At 40.8% G+C, this 19,543-nt stretch overlaps 1 protein-coding gene across 1 annotated transcript in view; it reads left to right on the forward strand.

The window, feature by feature from the left end:
- Window positions 1–19,543, forward strand: part of KIAA1958 (KIAA1958 ortholog) — a 114,965-nt gene that overhangs the window by 52,386 nt on the left and 43,036 nt on the right. The window contains exon 2 of the mRNA XM_067553229.1: window positions 699–1,896. Coding sequence (XP_067409330.1) covers window positions 723–1,896 — 1,174 coding nt within the window. The 5' untranslated portion in view covers window positions 699–722. The remainder of the gene's footprint in view (window positions 1–698; window positions 1,897–19,543) is intronic.

Consider the following 19,543-nt stretch of genomic DNA (forward strand, 5'->3'; position numbering starts at 1 on the left):
AAAGAAGCAATCATACAGTAACTTTGTTTTTAATACAAGGAAAGATTACCAATCTTAGGCCTCAGGTGCATTTCTCTGAATTTCCTTTAAAAATGAAGATGCATTTGGAATAGTTCAAGAATTACATTAAATCTGACCAAAGTGTGTGGAAAACTAGACTCAGTGCCTATAATGCTAATTTCAGATTCTGGCTAAAAGTTATCGTTAGAGGTTTTGGGTTGGCTGTTTTTTTTTCTCTTCAGTCTATCAAATATAAAGATTTTATTTATTTTAGATTTGAGTGTCAACATGTTAAATTAGATTGTCAATAGTAGCAAATTTGCCTGTTTAAAAAGCTGTTTTGTCTCATTGTAGATTTGCGGTGCAAAAAGAGTTCCCCCCGCTACCCCACCCGGTTTAAAGACATTTTATAGCCAGAGTGAGGAGAGGAGAGACGGTGCTTAAAGATTAATGCTATGTTGAGAAGTGTCTTTTAGAGCCTATTATATGATAGCAAGATGGTTTACCTATAATTTATGTATGGTTATTTGCCTTTGTAAAAATGTTTGAATTGAAATATATAAGAAATATATAAAAATAGGTCTCAGCTCCCCTATTAGTAGAAAAATAATGTGTGTGATGTTCTTATTTAACAGTACACAGTTACAACTGTTGAAAACATGTAACCTAACAATTGTCTTTAATTTCCTTCCCTTTAGGAAGGGAGTTGTTGATCCTATAACATGGAGGATTGCCTTCATACCTCTTCTGAAAACCTTTCCAAACTGGTCAGTTGGGCCCACAGCCATGGGACCATTTGCAATCTCATTCCAAATCTAAAGCACTTGCTTTCTGAAGGTTCCCATGGCAACCTGACAGCTATGTGGGGCTGTAGTGCCGGCCATGCATATCATTGGCCACTGACTGCGACCTGCAGGGCTGGGTCCCAGGAAAGAGTGTGCTTCCAGGACAACAGAAGCTTCAACTCGGACAGTCCCAGCATCATAGGCGTGCCCTCGGAGACACAGACCAGCCCAGTAGAGAGGTACTCTGGGAGACCAGTGAAAGCAAAGTTGGACTGTAACAGAACCAGGGACTCCTGTGATTTCTCTTACTGCAGTGAGCCTTCAGAGCTAGATGAAGCTGTGGAAGAATACGAAGATGAGGTTACTCTCTTTGACATGGTCTGTGAGTCCTCGGTGACCGATGAGGATAGTGACTTTGAACCTCATACCCAAAGATCTCAAACCATTTCTCGCAAAAGGCCTGGAGCGGACCAATCCTCATCATCTCTTTCAGGCTCCCAGTCTCAGGTCATCGATGAAAGCAGTAACAATGTGATAGTCAAAAAGATTAAGCAAGAAATCCCTGAAGATTATTATATTGTGGCTAACGCAGAACTTACCGGTGGCGTTGATGGACCTGCACTGTCGTTGACACAGATGTCGAAGCCCAAGCCACACACCCATGCTGGACCTTCCTATATTGGCCCCTCCAAGACCACCCCCTTGGTAGCACCTTCTCTCAGTGCTGAGCTAGACTTACAAAACGCATCTACTTCTCCCCCCGTCATATCGAGGCCTGCCGTTCAGAAACCTGCCAGAGTAGCTCTGGCTTCCCCAAATAGAGGACCAGCTAACACCCCTACAGCCAGCCAACAGGTAGCTCTCCAGATGCCAGTCAGCACTTCCAATGCCAGCAAACAGATTAGCATTCCTTTATCAGCCCTGCAGCTCCCTGGACAAGAAGAGCAAGCTGCTTCAGAAGACCTTCTCCAACCCGTGCCAAATCAGGCTCCAGCTTGCGAAGTAGCATTATCTCCTTCAATTAGCGCGGAGCCAGAAGTCAGCTCGAGCCAGCAGCAACCTAACACTGCTCCTACCGTCACCACTGAGGCAACAGCACAGTCAATACCAGGTATGAAACCTTAGAAAGCTCATGCTGTCATGCAGGGAATACAGTGTCATTCTAAAGGACACATTTCTAAGCCAAGAATTGCAGTTGAGAAAGTGAAATATTGATCATGGTCACCATGGGTTACCGGAAGATATTACTAGATAAATCAGTAGTTAAGCACTCTACATTGGAAGGGTATTTGGAAAGCTTTCATTTAATGGAGCCCATAAGCACTTGATGTAGGATAATGTTAATCCAGGGATGCTTCATAAAGGAACCGGTAGACTTTTTCTTTAAAACAAATAGACCTCAAAGTAGGTTACAATTGACAGCCACATAGTTCTGTAGTGCAATATCTATAAAGGACAGTATGCAGCTATGTAGTTATACAGAAGGAGTTTTGAGATAGAAAAGCTGACTGTTTGATTAGTTTACTACATCAGAAAGATAAAATCTTAGTAAAAGCAGCCTAGAGTGCTGGCCAGTGTTTCCCTTTCCTTATTCCTATCAAGAGAACTGATCATTGAAATGCAGAAGCAGGAGAGAAGTGTAACAGTAATGGCTGGAGGGAAGTTTGTCCTGTTATGAATCTTTATTACATTTTTTTCCCCACCAACTTGTAAATCACAGCAGCCTGGAGAGGATGAAGAAAGATGCACATATCTTTAAACCTTAAAGTAATATTGCTTCTACTTTAAACAAAGCAAAAAAGATCTTTTCCGGTTTTTAGTGAAAAATTTCTTTCCAATATATCCTTGTGTTTCTTTGTGCCTTCCTCTGCCCTCAACACAATGATCAGCCTGACCGAAAAAGTATTATAAAAACATACATTTCTCAAAACAACTCCTTTTGGTTGATTAATCCTTTTTTGTCAGCGATTCCAGGGGAAAATCAAATGCTGTGCATGGGGAAATCTGGTTCTTGGCACCAGGCTGTCGAACAGTTAGATATTACCTGTTACACTGAGATCTTTACTGTTGTTGTCAAATAAAATATTAGCTGTATGTAAAGTTTCCAATGTTATTCAATAAAACCCATCAAAGCCCTGTAAGATAGAAAATGCAGAAGTTAGTGTTTCATTTTGCAACCAATGAAAGGGCTCAGGTGTACTCTCATTTCTGTGTTGATCTGTCCGTTAGACACTTCCTCACAGCAGTCTTGCCATGTGTAAATTATTTGATGGAGATCCTTCTATAAAACCCCAGCAAAATTCAGATCTGATTGTTAGGCTTAGTCCCGGGGAGATGGATTAATGGGCAGAGGTCAGATGTAGTCGACAAAGGTTCATGGTAAATTCATTTATTGTATAGTTCTTCAGTTCATTACATGGCTATCACCTTCACATATGTTAGCAGGCCAGACTCTGCTGTCAGTGCTATTTATGGAATTTCAACCTGCTGAGTCAAAAACTTCAGTGGGGGAATGGCTATAACTTAGGGCAGAATTTGGCTCTGTGCGTGTTATCTCTGAGATGCCTTTGTCTTCAACAGGGTAGTAAAAATAATTTCAGTCTGTTGTGACCAGCAGTTACCAGAGAAATGACTTGCAGATGTACTGCCGAGGGCAATGTTCTCATCAGCTCTTAAAAAGCTGAGTAGCCTGAGGCCTGGTTATGACTTGGATGAGAGATCGCTAATGAAAATCTGGATGGTGCCCAAAGTGGTGCTAGTGATCCTGTAGGTTGAACTCTTCCTTGTGAATCTGTTCTGAACTAGTGGCGGAAGGAGATAGAGGTCGTCTCTGAGATAAGATGCAAAATCAAGGCTTTCACTAAATATCTCACAGCACTTTTTGCAGAGATGTTCTCTTAGTTCCCCGGCCAAACTGAAATTTGGGTAATTACATTCTGAATACCTAAATGTCCTGTGTAGTTTTAACTAACTAATATATTGTATACTTCCTGTCTTAACTCTTATATAGTATTGCTATATGCTGTTAAACAGTTGCCATGTTCCACCACAGAGGTGGCTGCATTTCAGCAAAGGGTAAAGGGATTGCTGTGTATGTAGGGCTTGATCCTGCAACCCTTAGTTGCAATAAACCCACTGAATTCAATAGGGACTTCTCATGTGGGAAAGGAATATCTGGACTAATCAATGTTTGTTTGAACCACAATCAAATTATTATTAAGTGTTTGTACCACAAATACATAATTCTGCAAAGATAATCGAACTGCTAAAGTGTGAGACCTGATTTAACAATAGAGTGTGTTAATTGCTAAGTGAAAGAGATTCCGCACTGGTAGTAAATTTTTTAGGCTGTCTCTGGACTTGGTTTCTTAACAAAGGGTGATTCACTGCATGTGGTGAATGATTTCACATGGAATCTGAATTCCACTAAATCGTGAGCAGAGTTTTGTGCATCTTACGTGACTTTTTTTTATCCTGGAGCTCATTATAAACAAGGAGCAATATAACTTTTTGCTGAGAAGGGAGAATTAATTGGATTTTAAAAAAAGGCTCCCTTGCCACTGGTTTATAAACTCAATTATAGCAATATCTTCTTAACAAAAATACTACTGAAAATCAGCATGGAGTTTAAATTCTGTCTTTTCCCCAACAAATGCGTCCTTGTTTCCAAAGTCATATCTAAGGCCCTGATCCTGCCAAGATTGATGCGCGTGCTTAACTTTATCTGCTGTTGATGTCACTGGGACTAATTCAGTGTGTAAAGCTAAACACATGGGTGAGTCTTTGAAGGATCAGGATCTAACCTGGTTGTGATGACTAGCTGCTGCCAACATAATGAAGACATATTGTGTAACGTATTCCTGTAAGAGGGGATGCTGTCTTGAGCAGTTTTTTACAAAGATTATAGTACATGCTTTGCAATGTAAAAAGGCTGATAATGGTATATTTGATAAGGAACTGGATTTGGATCAAACTCTAAAATGTGTGGGTCATTCTGTCTTTACAATTTTTCCTATCTACACTGTCCATCCAACCTGCCTGCTTGCTTCATAACTGTGAGAGGGCAGAGGATTGAAGAATTTTATACTTGTACAAGATTCTTTTCCATTGCACTTCCCTGCTTGCTTATAAAAAACTTGGTAGACCGAATAGGGGGCCAGAATCAGAACAAAAAACCTTATATCCTGCTTCCGCTGAATTCAGTGGCAAAACTCCCATTGACTTTATTGGTATCAGAGTGCCATTTGTATCTTATACATGGAATCATGTAACTGGGATTCAACTCTTAGACGTGTCTACCTTCAAACTTGTCTTTGCTTTAACTAAGGATTTAGCTAAATCAGTTCAAAACCCCCTGTGTGCAAACTCTTAAATCCGTTTTAAATGGCTTAAATCAATTTAGCTTGATTCAGTAAGGAAATGGTTAAACTACATTGATATAAGCCAGGTTTAAATCTATTTGAGTGTCCACACTGGGGTTTTGCACTGGGGAAACAATCTAATTTTAAAGTGATGTTTGGTTAAACTGGTGCAACTTTGTGTGTAGACAAAGGACCAAATTTACAAAGTATTTAGACCCTGAAAAATGCAATTAGACATTTACTGGGATTTATAAAAGTACTAGATGATAACTCAGAATGAGTTCAGGTCTCAGTCTGAGGATGATGGCTTATGTTGAATTAATTTCTTAAACTTTACAGTTTATTTTTCAAGCGTAGTACATAGGAACTCATCTCTGTTTACAAGTTAAAAATAAAAACTCTAACCTGCTGTACTTATTAACACCAGCCAATTCCCCATCTAATGCCATGAAAGAAGCAGCTAATATCTAGGCTTTTCTTGTGGAGCCACTGAGGGAACTAAGTCAGAGAAGCCTGTCCTCCCAAAATGTCCTTTGCCACAGGGGTGCCGTTTAAGGTTGCAGGGGACAGGAGCCCTGCCTTAAGTTTTGTACAGGAAGTCTGATCCCAACACACATCCTAGCCCCAGGCAACCAAGTGTGGAATGTGAGTTCTGCAGAGGAGAGGGGCTGCTTCCTGGGGCAGGGAGTCAGTATTTCATTTACAGACAGAGGCAGGGCGATTAAGATAAGAAAGGGCTGGTGATTAGATTAAGGATCTGGAGGTCTTTAGATGAGCCTGCAGACAATCCTTGGAGGGTGTGGGGGACTGTTTGAAGAGAGAACACAGGGGACTCAGGAGAAATACAGCCAAGCCCTCTGAGCCAAGGTTACATTGAGAAAACAGAGAGATGTGAGATAGCTATGAGTGGAGTCGCTGATGGCAATAGAAGTTTTACCTGATTAAGGACTGGAAGATTTGACCCGCCAGCTTTTTTTCAAGAGGAAGAGCTGTCCAGAGCTCCTATGCCTGTTTATTTTCCTTTCCTGCCTGCAGTGGCCCTGATATACCTCAGAAGACTCAATTTTTTTCTCAACTTTAAAATGAAGAATTTTCTTGGTGTTTGGTTTTAAATATTCTCCTGTGAGACCTGCAACTCAATTGCTGTAGTGTTGTTTTTAAGAGCCTTCTGGAAAGTAACTAGCCTGTAAACAGAAGTGAAAGCAATGTAGCCAACTCTCATGATTTTGTCATGAATCTCATGATAATTATTATTTTCCTTAAAGCCCCAGCTCCTGGAGTCAAGTGGATATGATGATTTCAGCCTTCATTCTTAAAGGAAAAGTAAGTTTCTAGCCCTCGTACCTGTGGAGAAAGCACTCTAGTGCACTCTAACAGCTCAAAAAGCAGAAGGCCAATTAAAAGAAGACCAAATCTATTATTTTTACATAATCTCATGATTTTTAAGCCAACCTTTATGATTTTTGACTCATGATTTTTGATTATTTGGGGTTGGAAATACTGTGAAAGTGACTTGAAAGTGTCAGTATCATTCCTGTTTAAAGTCAGTTTCTAGTCTGTTGTTTGTAGTATGGTAACGCCCCCTATAACCTCAGGCAGGTGCAGTATAAACTCACAGAGCCCTTCACTAGCAGTATGTTTCCAAAAGTTAAATGATCCATTCCAAGTTTGGTGAACTGCAAAAAGTAAGTAGCCTAAATGATGGAAAGTAATCTAGATTTTTCTACCGTTGTTTCCGCTGCGGATTTCAATTGTTCATTTCAAGAGTTTATAACAAAGTAAGAATAGACAGTAAAATTTTAAACCTAACCAGTGTACCTTAAATGACTTGACACAAGATATCAGAACATGTTGGTATTAGAGGTGAGTGGGTCTAATATTTACTTACTTTTTTTTCTTTATGTGGGATTTAGATACAGTGCTCCTGTCAGCTAATTTCTAAGTTATCTGCACAAAAACCCTAGAATTTTCAGATGCCTAAGTAGCCCCTAGAATCATGGTTAAAGTTGCCCCCCCACCAAAATCTGCAATGGCGCCCCTGCTTTGTCACCTTTCGTGTTGCCAACTCCTGACGGGCCAGGAACCAGCGGGGGGAAAGTAGGTTGTGCTGCTGCAACTGTGTAATGTGAATAGGAAGCATGAGGCTTTCGGTCTGCAAGGTGTGGAGGCCAGGGTGTCATCTGGGAGGGTAAAGCTACAGGTGGAAAAGGTCTTGTTTACTTGCGGGAGGGCAAGGAGGGAGCTGTGGCTGGTTGTGTAAGGAGGTAGCATTGCTAAGGTACTTAAGACGAATACGCTAGTCTTCAGCACTGTGCCACAGAACGCTCGGGATGGGTATGTCCTAGGAGTTCACTGTGCAATGCAGTGATTTCTCTCTTTGGCCAGACACTATCCCAGCAATATGAACGCAGCAGAAGAGGGTTACGTTAGGGTCCATTGAGAGGGTTTCACATTCAGATATGCTGACTGGGAAGGACACCAAGAATTGCTAGGTGAGATTCTCTGGCCTGTGTTATGCAGCCTGTCAGACTAGCTGATCATAAAGGTCCTCCTTGGCCTTGAAATGGGAAACGTACGTAACAGAGTAAAACCTCTGAACGTGTCGGCTCCGTGGCAAATCATCTCCATCCATCACCAACGTGAGGCTGGTCACAAAGCCGTTACTAAATTTGCTGTGGAGCTGCGTGCTGCTTTTTCCACGGAGGTAGAGTCAGGACGAGGAACTGGCCCCCTTCAGCCACCACCACTCCCTCTGCTAGCGGCCTCAAACATCCTTCCTCCCCATGTGGTTACCAGATGTTATCTGCACACTCAACGTGAGGTCAGGTTGTGCCATGGCCCATCCGTAGCTGCACTGGCCCTTAGGGAGTTTTGGGAGGCACTACACTTTAGCTCCGAAGCGTGCAAGGGGAATTTGCCTGGAGCACCATCCTTTACAAGGATGATGCATGCTTCTTCTTGTGCATTTGGCTAGTGCCCCTTGGGGATGCCAGCAGGGATGCCTGGCTCCCTTACAGGTGGTCCAAGTGGAGGGATGGGCTCTTTATATCCTTCCCTTGCTGTGTCCAGCTTAGGCTATTGCCAACTCAAGATGTCCAAAATCATGTCAGTCCCCTGAGAGAGAGAGAGAGCTTTTCAGGGACACATTTTCAAGCTTTTCTTTGCAAGCAGAAGGACTAGAAACTTACTTTTTTATGTTAAATGGAAGTACCTAATGACAAAACTCAGTGAACTGGGATTTTCAGAGAAACACCAAATATCATGAGACTCACGATAAAATCACAGGAGCTGGCAACACCAAGCCAGAGATTGACGCTAATCATAGGTTCCCCTTACACTGTAAGTACCATTTTATTGGATATCTTAAGTATACATATGCTCCTAATAAGTAGAGAATTCTCTTCCTTGAATGTGTAAGTATATATACGTATGGATAGCTCTCTGGAAGACAGAGGGTCAAATTTATCCCTGATGTAACTCTGCTGAAGTCAGTGGAGTTACACCAGCAGTAAATGTAGCACAGAGTAATCAATCATATGAACGTTACAAAACCTGATTTAAAATCTTCCCCAAACATGGGGGGGAAAAATACCCCTGCTAATAGATCTCTGTAATTATAATTGTACATGGCAGAATTGATGGCTTTTGGCTAAATCAGTTGCTGAAGGCTGCCTTTGGGGGTCATCTACTGCTAAAAGTGGTCAAATGAACAATTAAACCACTGTTGTAGATGAATGAGACAGTCTTTCTCTTAGCCTTAAAGAGATCAGAGGCCACCAGCAACTCATTCAACATCATAATTTATTTCCATTCTAGCTCAATAGCTGAACTAAAAATAACTTGAGCTGAGCTAAATCATTTTAAAAATATATCCCTATTTTTGTAAAAGCTGCAAAGACCCTGCTTACGTGGAAGAATAAAATGAAATAATTATGCTTTGAATCATCAGAAAATCCATTAAGTTAAATTAACCTCCTCCTACATTGCCATTGCCATCTGATCTGCCAACATTGGTTTCACTGCTTGAGTCCCACCCATAGCAAGGATACATCTTTGAAGATCAGGTATAATGTTGCTCAGCAGAATATCAGGCTGTGGATTCTTATAAACACCCCTATGTTTGATTTATCTGTATGTCCCAAATCAGTCAAATGATAAATTAATGTTTTGGAGCCTTAAATCTGAAGCTCTTCTTCTCAGGCTGACATTCTTTGAATTTGTAATATATTGTGAAGGCAGGACCAATTTGAAAAGAAAACAGGATCTTATTAAAGAAAATGTATTTCAGCCTTGAATAGTTATTAATATGCGGTTAAGATCCTTGGTATCTACAACATAGCAATGGAATTTTAATTGTAATAGTAGTAACAATAATACATAATTATGTATTATTATTAGGTGCTTCTTGCTATAGGTATTTATGGTATCATCAATTTTTGAAAGAGAACCCTGAACTCTGCTTGTAGCGAGCATTATAAAATCTTTTAGTTTACTTTATAAATGTATTTATTTCAGTTTTAAGGTTCCATAAGTATTTTCTTTGGTCCAAAATTCACCTCGGGTATGGAAGGCTCATATAAAATCCTCTGCAATGCTGAAGACCAGCAGTGGGGTTCCCATGCAAAGAGTGTCATGAATAATACATGGAATCACAGCACGCCTTAAACAGGAAGAATTTATTAAAAATAGCAATGGCAAACTACAGATGCAAAAAAAAAAAAAAAAAAATGTTTCTACACTGCTTGAGTTCTGTCTCTGTCTCCTTTGTTTACCATGGACCACACCCAGTCTCAAATTCTGTGCAGCAGACAGAGACATCTAGCGGCTATATAATATATTGCAACATATAATAGTGCTGTCTTCATACACTGTTCAGTCCTCAAATAGGTTGGCATGTAAGCAAGGGGAAAGAGCAGCTTGGAGATGTGCTGGGGCCATGGAATCTGCAATTACACAGATCCAGAGGCCAAGAAATCTGATGTAGGAGTTGCAATAACAGCAGCCACTATTATATCCCAGGAGGGTTCCCTGCCCGGAAGTGGGAAGGGAGTTGAATCCATGCCCCTACACTGTCACAGAGTTCCCTGTATTCTGTGCATTTGTTTTCTTAAAACACATTTTCAGTTCAACTTCAAAACGATGACTGTCTGCTGGGGAATTTTCTCTGGGTCCTAAGGAGAATTGTTTTAAACACAGATCCATATTGCTGAGAATCTTTTAAATGAATTTTTAAATAGAAGTTTTCAGATGAAAAAACAACAGTGTGAGCATGTATGAAAGAGAAATGGGCCATTTCAATAAATAGTCACATTTTGTAGCAACACCACTTAATGTAAACTCAAAAAATACCTCCTCTGATGAACAAAAGGAAAGAAGGGGGGAAATAAAAAGTAGATAAGAGGAGTAGAAAGCAGCCATTTTTGTCGGACCCACATAAACCAATTTGTGCGCTCTCTTTCTGCCAGCTCTACAAAACGGTTATCTAACAAATGTATTGCTAGTAACATGCCAAGTCTTTTACAATACAGATCCACACATTAAGAAAACAAGCCTCATGTGAATTCCAGCTCCATTGAAAACACAGGAGGGAACACTGGCAAGAGCCAACATATGTGGGCTGGACATTTATTTATTTGCTTTGTGGGATGGGAGGTCACTTTTTATTCAATGTGATGCTCTTGTACAGAGATGCGTTTTCATTGCTCAGTGCTTGCTGTTGTTCCATATAATAGTGGGACTGCCTTTGTCTTATGATTTGTGCTGCCCAAGGCAAGAGAGAGGATGGGAAGGATCAGGCCATGAGATTCACCGTCAGTGAAGCGGATGGGATGGGCAAAGCAAGTGAGGCACCAAGCTTGCTATGGTATCCCCAGCAGTCACTTGCTTTGCTTGTCTACTTAAGGCTGGCTCCATCTACCTTGAAATAGGAACTGCAAATAGGTCCTGACCCAAAGCCCGTTGAAGTCAATGGAAGGACTCCCACTGATGTCTGTGGGCTTTGGATCAGCCTCATATTTTGGTAAATGTGTCTATCAAAGTGTTGTCTGGTTTTGTTGAATCCTAACATTTTCAGCAGTAACGGAGTACCACGGTGCTATGCTTCCACCTTTCTCGGTGATGAGAAAATATCACTTCTACACGTGCTGTTTTATAAAGCCAGGGCACAGTCACTTTTTAATACTTCAGTTTCCCTTTTCTATTAATTACTTTACTTGTTAGGGAGCTTGCTCTATCTCGTTTCCCGTTTCGTGCCCTTGCAATGATGCTGGAATCCACTTGTCAAATGAAATGAAATGCTATACATTGCCAAGAGTGTATTGTTTTCTAAGTGTATGTACTACAAGAAAAAGATTTGCTGAAGAGAGAAAATAAATGGTTTTAAAATTAACACGCAAAAAACCCCCAAAACCTGGTAGCAGATTTTTTTTTTATCGCCTCTGGTGCAGTACAGCGTAGTGTTTATTGACGCCCCAATTCAGCAAAGCATTTAAGCATGTGCTTAAGTCTGTCCCTGTTCAACAAAGCATGCTTAATGTTAAGCACATGCTTAAGAGTATTTCTGAATAGAGATGAGCTGTTGTATTGGCACATTAAATGTGAACTGCAAGGCAGAAATAAATTGAAATGTTTGTTTCCTTAATTGCTCCAATATAAAATCAGACTCATGAACTCTTTTCACAAAATCTTTTGCTTTCTCCTGCTTGTTCTGACAGATGCTGCCTCTCTTCTCCTTTGCGAGGAAGGAGAGCTGCAGCTCCAGTTATGGCCTTGTGACATCACTATTCAGTCCCCCAAAGGTCTTGTTAAGACCCTCCAGAAAAGAGTGAGAAGTGAGAATCTGATCATTCAAATGAACAAAACCAAGCAGAAAATAGGTATGAAGATTGTTACAAACATCACAATGGGTCAGTAAAGGGCAAAACCAATTTCTTTTTGTTATTGCTTTGCAGTTCATCTGTAATTTGAGAGACATGGGTAGCTGATAGAGCCTCATAAATGATAAGCATTCACATCCTCATGTTTTACAGTATGATGTCTTGAAATGGAAAGATTAAATGCAAAATTCTGACCATATTGAAGTCAGTGACAAATTTCCGATTGACTACAGTGGAGCCGGGATTTCATCATGGGGCTGTGTCTACATTGCCACTGGTGATGTAATTTCTAGGTTGGCGAGATGTACACACACTAGCTTTGATTGAGGTAGCGCATTACAAATAGCAATGTAGCCACAGCACCGTAGGCAGCAGCAGCTCAGGCTAGGCAACCACGCAGGATTCCTTCCAAGAGCCTAAGTACATTAGTGTTCTGTTCACCAGAACACAACCTTTGTGCTTGATGGCTCATGGAAACTCTGTTAGTTACAGAGGCTGCTCCCTTTTTATTTCAAGGGGCAGGGGTTGTTTCTCCAAGATGGTGCATAAATTGGCATGACATAGACAGCTAGCACTGCTCCCTTTCTAGGGCGAAATTTGCCATGCATTTATAAAAAAGGACTCAAAAATGATCTCAGCGGACACAGTGACCACAATCAGTACGTCCCCTCCTGGAGAAAGAAGTCTTCCCTGGATGGCTGACACATGGGACCTGATTTTTAAAAAGTCAGGTATGCAATTGTACGTGTAAAACTTAGCACAAAATTGTGCATCTGCTAGGCACATGCAATCACTATGAGTGCACCACAGTCCCATAATATTAAATGGGATTTACATGACACAGCTCATTTGCTTTTAACATTTATTCTGAAATATTTGTCGTCTTCTCTAGTGTATATCACCAAAACATTATGTTCAAATATTCTTTCTATATTTAAAAAGAACAGACTCTGTTTTCTTATTTCCTTTGTGTGGATATTAGAATCTCAGATGCTGCATGTAAAATTATTCTGGTACCTTACATTAATTAGTAGCAATTTTCCAACATATGATTCTATCGTATCTTTTGGCCTACTTACAGAAATTAGCATCTCTGTACCCATTAGGGTTATTACTGTCTCGATAGATGATAACGAACGTTAAGTTTTGCATGTAATTTATTTTTGTAATTTATTAGCGTGTATGTCTCTTTTTCTTTGTAATGTATCGAGTTCATTTTTGGTTTTTTGTACCGTATATATTTATTTGGAAGCTGCCCTTGATTAGTAAGAGTCGCCTCACACTGCCATACAAGCCACAGAGGAGAGTATGTATATTTAATAGAGGAGATTGTCAATTTAAAGCCACAGGGGAAAATAATCAAATTTAAATAATAAAAAAAAATAGACCCTTCAAGTGAGATCCTTGCTCTGGCTTCTTTTTGCTGGATAATAGGGCTACAGCAGCAGAAGAGGACAATGAAAGCTCTAGTTCTGCCCAGGGGAGTATTCTTCCAGTGAAGACACTGCGGAAGAATGCCATAAGCTACCCTTTGTGACCTTCCCTCTCACAAGCCCTAGTGTAGAGGGCATACCAGGGGCAAGACTGGTGTCAGGAGAGGCATGTCAGAGCAGGGATGCTATCTATGTTATACCAGGGGGCTCTCCAGCCCTTGAAACGGCCTGGGGATTGGGAGAGCACAGAGGTGGCTTAAAGCTGCCTTATCTCCCTCCTCCCCAGGCTGTAAGTGAGAGGCCCAGCCCAGAATCTCACCTTCCATCTCCTGTAAGAAGGTATACAGTAGTCAATCGTCTTAGGGCTTGTCTACACTTACCTCCGAGATTCAGCGGCAGTCGACAGGAGTTACGCAAACTACGCAAAAAACTTGCGTTACTCCCGTCGACTTCCCTGCTTCTGTTCTGCGCACTGTCTTCACTGCACTGTGCTGACGGGAACACAGTGCTATGCCACTTGAGAAGGTGGTCTTAATATGTCAATTTCTGGATCGACTGAGCGGGTCTTCACTGACCGCTCAGTTGATCCAGAGAAATCGATCTGACGGTGGCGAATTTGCCGCCGTCAGTGAAGACGTAGCCTTGGAGGGATGTTATTTTATCTTTGTGTTTTGATAAATAAGAGACCCATTTTATGTCAAATCCTGGTTCCATTGACATCAGTGGGAATTTTGCCGTTGACTTTAGTGAGACCCAGATTTGGTTATTTATATTTAGCCCTCATAGATCACCAAGGCCCTAATTCAGGAAAGCATTTAAATGCATGCTGTTCAGGAAGAAATGGATCTTGCGTATGTGCTTAAAGTTGAACATGGGCACAAATGCTTGCCTGTATAGGAATGCTTTCCTAAATCTGGGACTAAAGGCTTGTCGACACTTGGAATGCTATAGCGCCACAGCTGCATTGCTGTAGCGCTTCAGTGTAGACACTACCTATGCTGATGGGAGGGGTTTTCCCATTGGTGTAGGTAGTCCATTTGAGAGGCAGTAGCCAGGTCAATGAAAGAATTGTTCCGTCGACCTAGCACTGTCTACACGGGGGGTTAGGTCGGTTTAACAATGTTGCCCAGGGATGTGAATTTGTCACACCCTTGAGCAACATAATTGGATCACCCTAACTTTTTAGTGTAGACTAGACCTAAGGTCCTCATCCTGCAAACATGTACACACGTGCTTCACTTTACCTATGGGAGTAGCTCCATTGACTTCACTTGGAATACTCATGTGCCTGCAAATTAAACGTGTCCATAAAAGTGCCCAAAGTGGCATGATTTTAATCAAAATGCAAAGCATGTTTTGAGTAACGAATTCTTATTCTGACAGTTTTATTGAACATTTACTTACTTTACTTTTTTTAATTTACTTTAGTTTTTTATATTTGTTTCAATTTTATAGAAACAGTTCAAGTACAAATTATTTTCCCTACAAACTACACTATGACCCTATTGAAATATTTTAATAGTTCTAGATTTTTTAAATAAACTATATTGTAATAGAACATTCTGTTCATTTTGTGAGGAAAATATACAGCAAACCTTTCAAAATTACATGATGTTATTTATGCATTAATAATAATAGACGTAATTACCAGTGGAAATTGAACTCCAGTGTCCAGTTGGAACATTTTGCAGGAGTCAGGCTTCTGGGTCTGAGGGGAGCAGCTAAGTGGAGTTTGCAGGGGGGCAGCTGTCCAAATTGGCTCAAAACTACGCTCACAAGATTTTCGAAAGTGGAGGCCGAGGTTTGCAAATGGTGTGGACTTTGAGCTCTGGGCTCTGCTCAGATGGATGTGAGCCTCAGTCCTAATGCATGAACCACTGAACAGCTGATCAATGACTCTGGGTAACTACTCATCTGGGCTGGATTAGAACCACTGACCTGCAGGTGAAAGATTCTGTGTTTAATCATATTTAGGCCAGTAAGTGTTGGCTTTATTTTACTCTCTGCATGCACCTGTAATTCCCGTTAACATTAATAACAGTAGGGCACACGCAATGAGAGACGTATATATGCCTACGCATTGAATAAACTTACTGTAGGCTTTAGACTAACAATAACACTGTATTCTGCTGTTATTTTTCAGTAACTACACATGCATGATGAAAACAACCTTTGAAGCCAAACATATAACCATTAGCCGTTCATTTGCTAAAATATCTATGTATGTGCATAATTATTTTGTTCTGTGTTTGTATAGCACCTATCCCGGTGGGATCCTGGTCCATGACTGAAGCTCTTAGGTGCTACAGTAATACAAATTAATAATAATACTGCGATTACTAAAGCACCACAGGCATACACGGTGCTTCAAAGAATGAGTAAAGAAAAGTTGCAGTCTAAATTAAGACTCCTGACTGGAGGAGACAACAGCGCACAGTTGAGGATAGAAAAGGGAGGAGAGAAAGCAAGAGCATAGAATTACGCAGTCACTATGGAAGCTAGGGTGGGATTCCCAGAAGTATTTAGTGTCCAGCGAGAGTTTTGCTGGTGACTGCAGAGGTAGGCTGATGCTGAGAACTTTTGCAAATCCCACCCAAATGTCCTATTTCCAGGTGGTTACGCTTTTTGCAAAGCTAATATTGTTTGGATTTGATGTAATGAAACCATGAACACATCTGTATTTTCTAATGCTAATTTATAAACTATAATCTTTTAATAGACCTTAGGGGTGAAACAGAGGTCATCTGCGTCATTGCTTGGATAGAAGCCCTCAAGGGAAAACCCAGGTGCTACAGGAGGCAGGGTTGGCAAATTAATAGTGGAGTGTTCTTCTGCTGAGGTACTGCATCAATGCCACGTCTTGTGGCTTGGGAATTGTGCTGTCCCACTGTTACTGCATCAGTGGAGCTGCAACAGTGGGGAAAATTGAAGGAAAAACTCAATGTAGACACAGCTGTAAAGTGTAAAACCAAGGTCCCAACCACCTGTGAATATAAGACTCTAACAGCTATGGTATTGGTCTCAGAGACTGGCCAAATTCCCGTGTGAATTGCTTATATTATTTCTGCCTAAATTCAGCCTTCAGTTTCAACTGGATACTTGGCTTCTTGTCACAAACCTAAGGAGTACTGTTGTACAGTGTCAGGCCCTGATCCAAGCAAAACACGTAACTTCAATCACATGAATAATCCCGATTGACTTCAGTGGGATTTAAGCATGTGTTAAAAGTTAAACACACGCTTAAGTACTTTGCTGAAGTGAGGTTTGTAGCATGTGCTTCAGTGCTTTGCTGAAACGGGAAGGGATTACTCATGTGTTTCAGTGTTCTGCTAAAGAGGGAGGGAAATATGCATGTGCTTTGCTGAATTGGGGCCTTCTGTTCTAAAGCATAGTTTCTCAACCTGTAGTACGCATCCCCCTGGGGATACTCGAGACACAGGCAGGGGGTACCCAGAGAAAAACAGATTGAAAGGGAGGCAGGTGGCAGCTGCCGACTTCTGGGAAGCTGGGTGGAAGCAGCCCACTTTCCACCCAGGTCCCAGCTCCCAGCTGGGAGGCATGTGGCAGCCCCCGGTCTCTGGGGAAGGCAGGTGGCAGCCCCCCACTTCCCGCCCAGTCACATTTTCCAGCTAAAAACTGGCTAAAAACTTGTTTGTGTTCAAAAACATTCGGAATGGGAAAGTGCAGTGTGTATCTGTTCTGAACCAGAGCACCCTTCCGTAATACAAATCTTAATTTGGTTTTGTGCCAAACATTACACTCAGGGTGCGATAGTATCAACAGATCGAATCTTTGAAAAATTCGGATGTGCTTGTGTCCCAAGGATCTTTGCCCTAGATTGTTTTATTCTTTTTCTTACGCCACCCTGCCCCTCGCCCCATCTATCTTTTCACTGCCTTTGTGCTGTGGCTAGGAAGGCCCGATAAATGGAGGAACTACATCAATCAGGGCATTTTCTTATGTGAATTGGTGTAGTTTTCCCTTCTATCCACTAATCTGGGCACTCCTCCCCTAAGTGCTCATGCTTTCATTCATGTATGTGTCCCCGTAAGGGTCTTTTCCTCCCTCAGTGGTTCTTCTGAAATGCAAAGGTACACTCAGCACCCATCCTGCCAATTCTTTGGGACTTGCCCTGTGTTGCTGATTAGACCTCAGGAAAGAAATTAAGGGACCGGAAAATTATTCTTGGCATTCCAGCTTCAGTTACTCAGCCATAAGCTGTTGTGTATTTTTCCTTTCACTAATTTTCTCTCTCTCTATAACACTTTTTACTGCCTCCCTCTTCCTGCCTCTTGGTTTCTGCTAACTGTCAAGTGAAAGGATGTCACATGTTGACAAATAGCATGCCCAACACACCACCCACTAATGCGGTTCTGAAATAAATCTGAATAACTTATGTTAGCACAAAGTAAGATAGCCATAAATATATACAGAAACCATACATCCGTAATTATGTACATAAAAATGTAGCCCATCTTAGCCCTGGCAGGAATTAGTCAATGTAGTGTCTGCTGTGAATTCATTCAGTAGCAGTGGTACAGATTACTCATAGGCTATTGGGGAATAACAAATTCTTTTTATGGAAATAACAAAACAAACCAGGCAGCAAAAATTCCACTGTATAATTATGGCAGAGAGATAACAATATCCTGAGCTGTGTGTGCGTGCGCGTGCGCGCACACACACACACACACACTACTAGAGAGGAAAATATTTGAAAATCATGAACATATTTAAACAGACTCTATGGCAAACTAGAAACTTCAGCTTAATATAAAACCAATGCGGCTAAAATAAAGTGGGCTTAAATGTGAATCTAAAGATGGAAAGAAAAAAAATGAACCTTTGAAAATTATTTGCTATGTTAAGTGTAACATTTTACTCTTTGTAAGGATTTTCTACCCTACAAAGAATCTTGTAAACTGCTGGTTGCTAGACATAATTAAAGGGCATTTTGGTAGATAGCCTTACAAAAACAAAGAAAATTCAGTTTGTAAATGTCCATTAAAAATAGTCATACTGCACTGTAAATTGTGAAGCCTTTGGATATTGTGTTCTTGTTCTGCATAATTTGCTCCATTCATATTGGATAATATACAGTCAGAAAAGGAAAGGCAAATTGTTTAAGCCAGTCACTTTGCCCAGCTAGAATCTTAGAAATAAAAGCACAAATTCTTTAACAAGGCTGTTTTAGCTCTATTACTACATTAAATCAAAGGGGGAGAGAGTGTTTAAACGAGATTCTTGGGGAACCGTGGCGCCGTGTTTTGTGTTATCAGAAGGTGATGGCAATAGCTCACTACACATGTTATGTATTACACCTGCAGTAGATAGTTCAGACAGATCAGAAAAGGGTACCTTTGATTCACTACCATTGGCAGTATAATAAAATGGAGGGGGGGAGGGAGAAATGTCTGCAGTCTCTAATAAGCAATATATCAACTAAGTACTGTCAGGTTTTTGTAGAAAGTTTTGCAGCATGATTTATTGCATTAATTACAGTAATGTGGGCTTCATGCTCCTAAGCCTGAAATTGCAATCATATTCTAAAGTTGATTTAAGAATATGCTTTGGCCAAGACTAAAGTGCTGCTTATTATGATTAATGTAATAAAATATTTATTACATATTTCTTTTTCTGTTTTTTGTTTCTCTGTTTGCTGCCCTAGTTAGAGTGCCTCATTCCAAAGATGTGACATACAATTAGATTCCAAATTATGAGGATCCTCATCTGGTTTTCATCCATCTCTTCATTGTTTCACTCTTTTATACATCTGTTTGTTCATTTTCTCCCTGCATTTGCCAACTCTGTTTCTTATCTGCTGTCTGGAGTGCATTTAAATCAAGAGCAGGCAAGTTGTGCTCTGTGAATGTATAGCTGTGGTTCTCCTTTTGAGACCCAGTGTGTTGTTATTGCCAATGTATCATTAAAATCCAAGCTCTCTAGTAAAACACTGTGGCCCTTCCGTGGGGCAACCACATTTAAAAAATGGTTGGGGGAATGTGTTAATCCTCCAGCAGTATTGAGTGGGATCTGTAGACCAGTCAGCCTAACTTTGATTCCTGGAAAGCTACTGGAACAAATTATTA

Source organism: Emydura macquarii, unplaced genomic scaffold (genome assembly GCF_026122565.2).
Source record: "Emydura macquarii macquarii isolate MOO-44397 ecotype Brisbane River unplaced genomic scaffold, CSIRO-AGI_Emac_v2 contig_1451, whole genome shotgun sequence".
Classification (NCBI taxonomy): domain Eukaryota; kingdom Metazoa; phylum Chordata; order Testudines; family Chelidae; genus Emydura; species Emydura macquarii.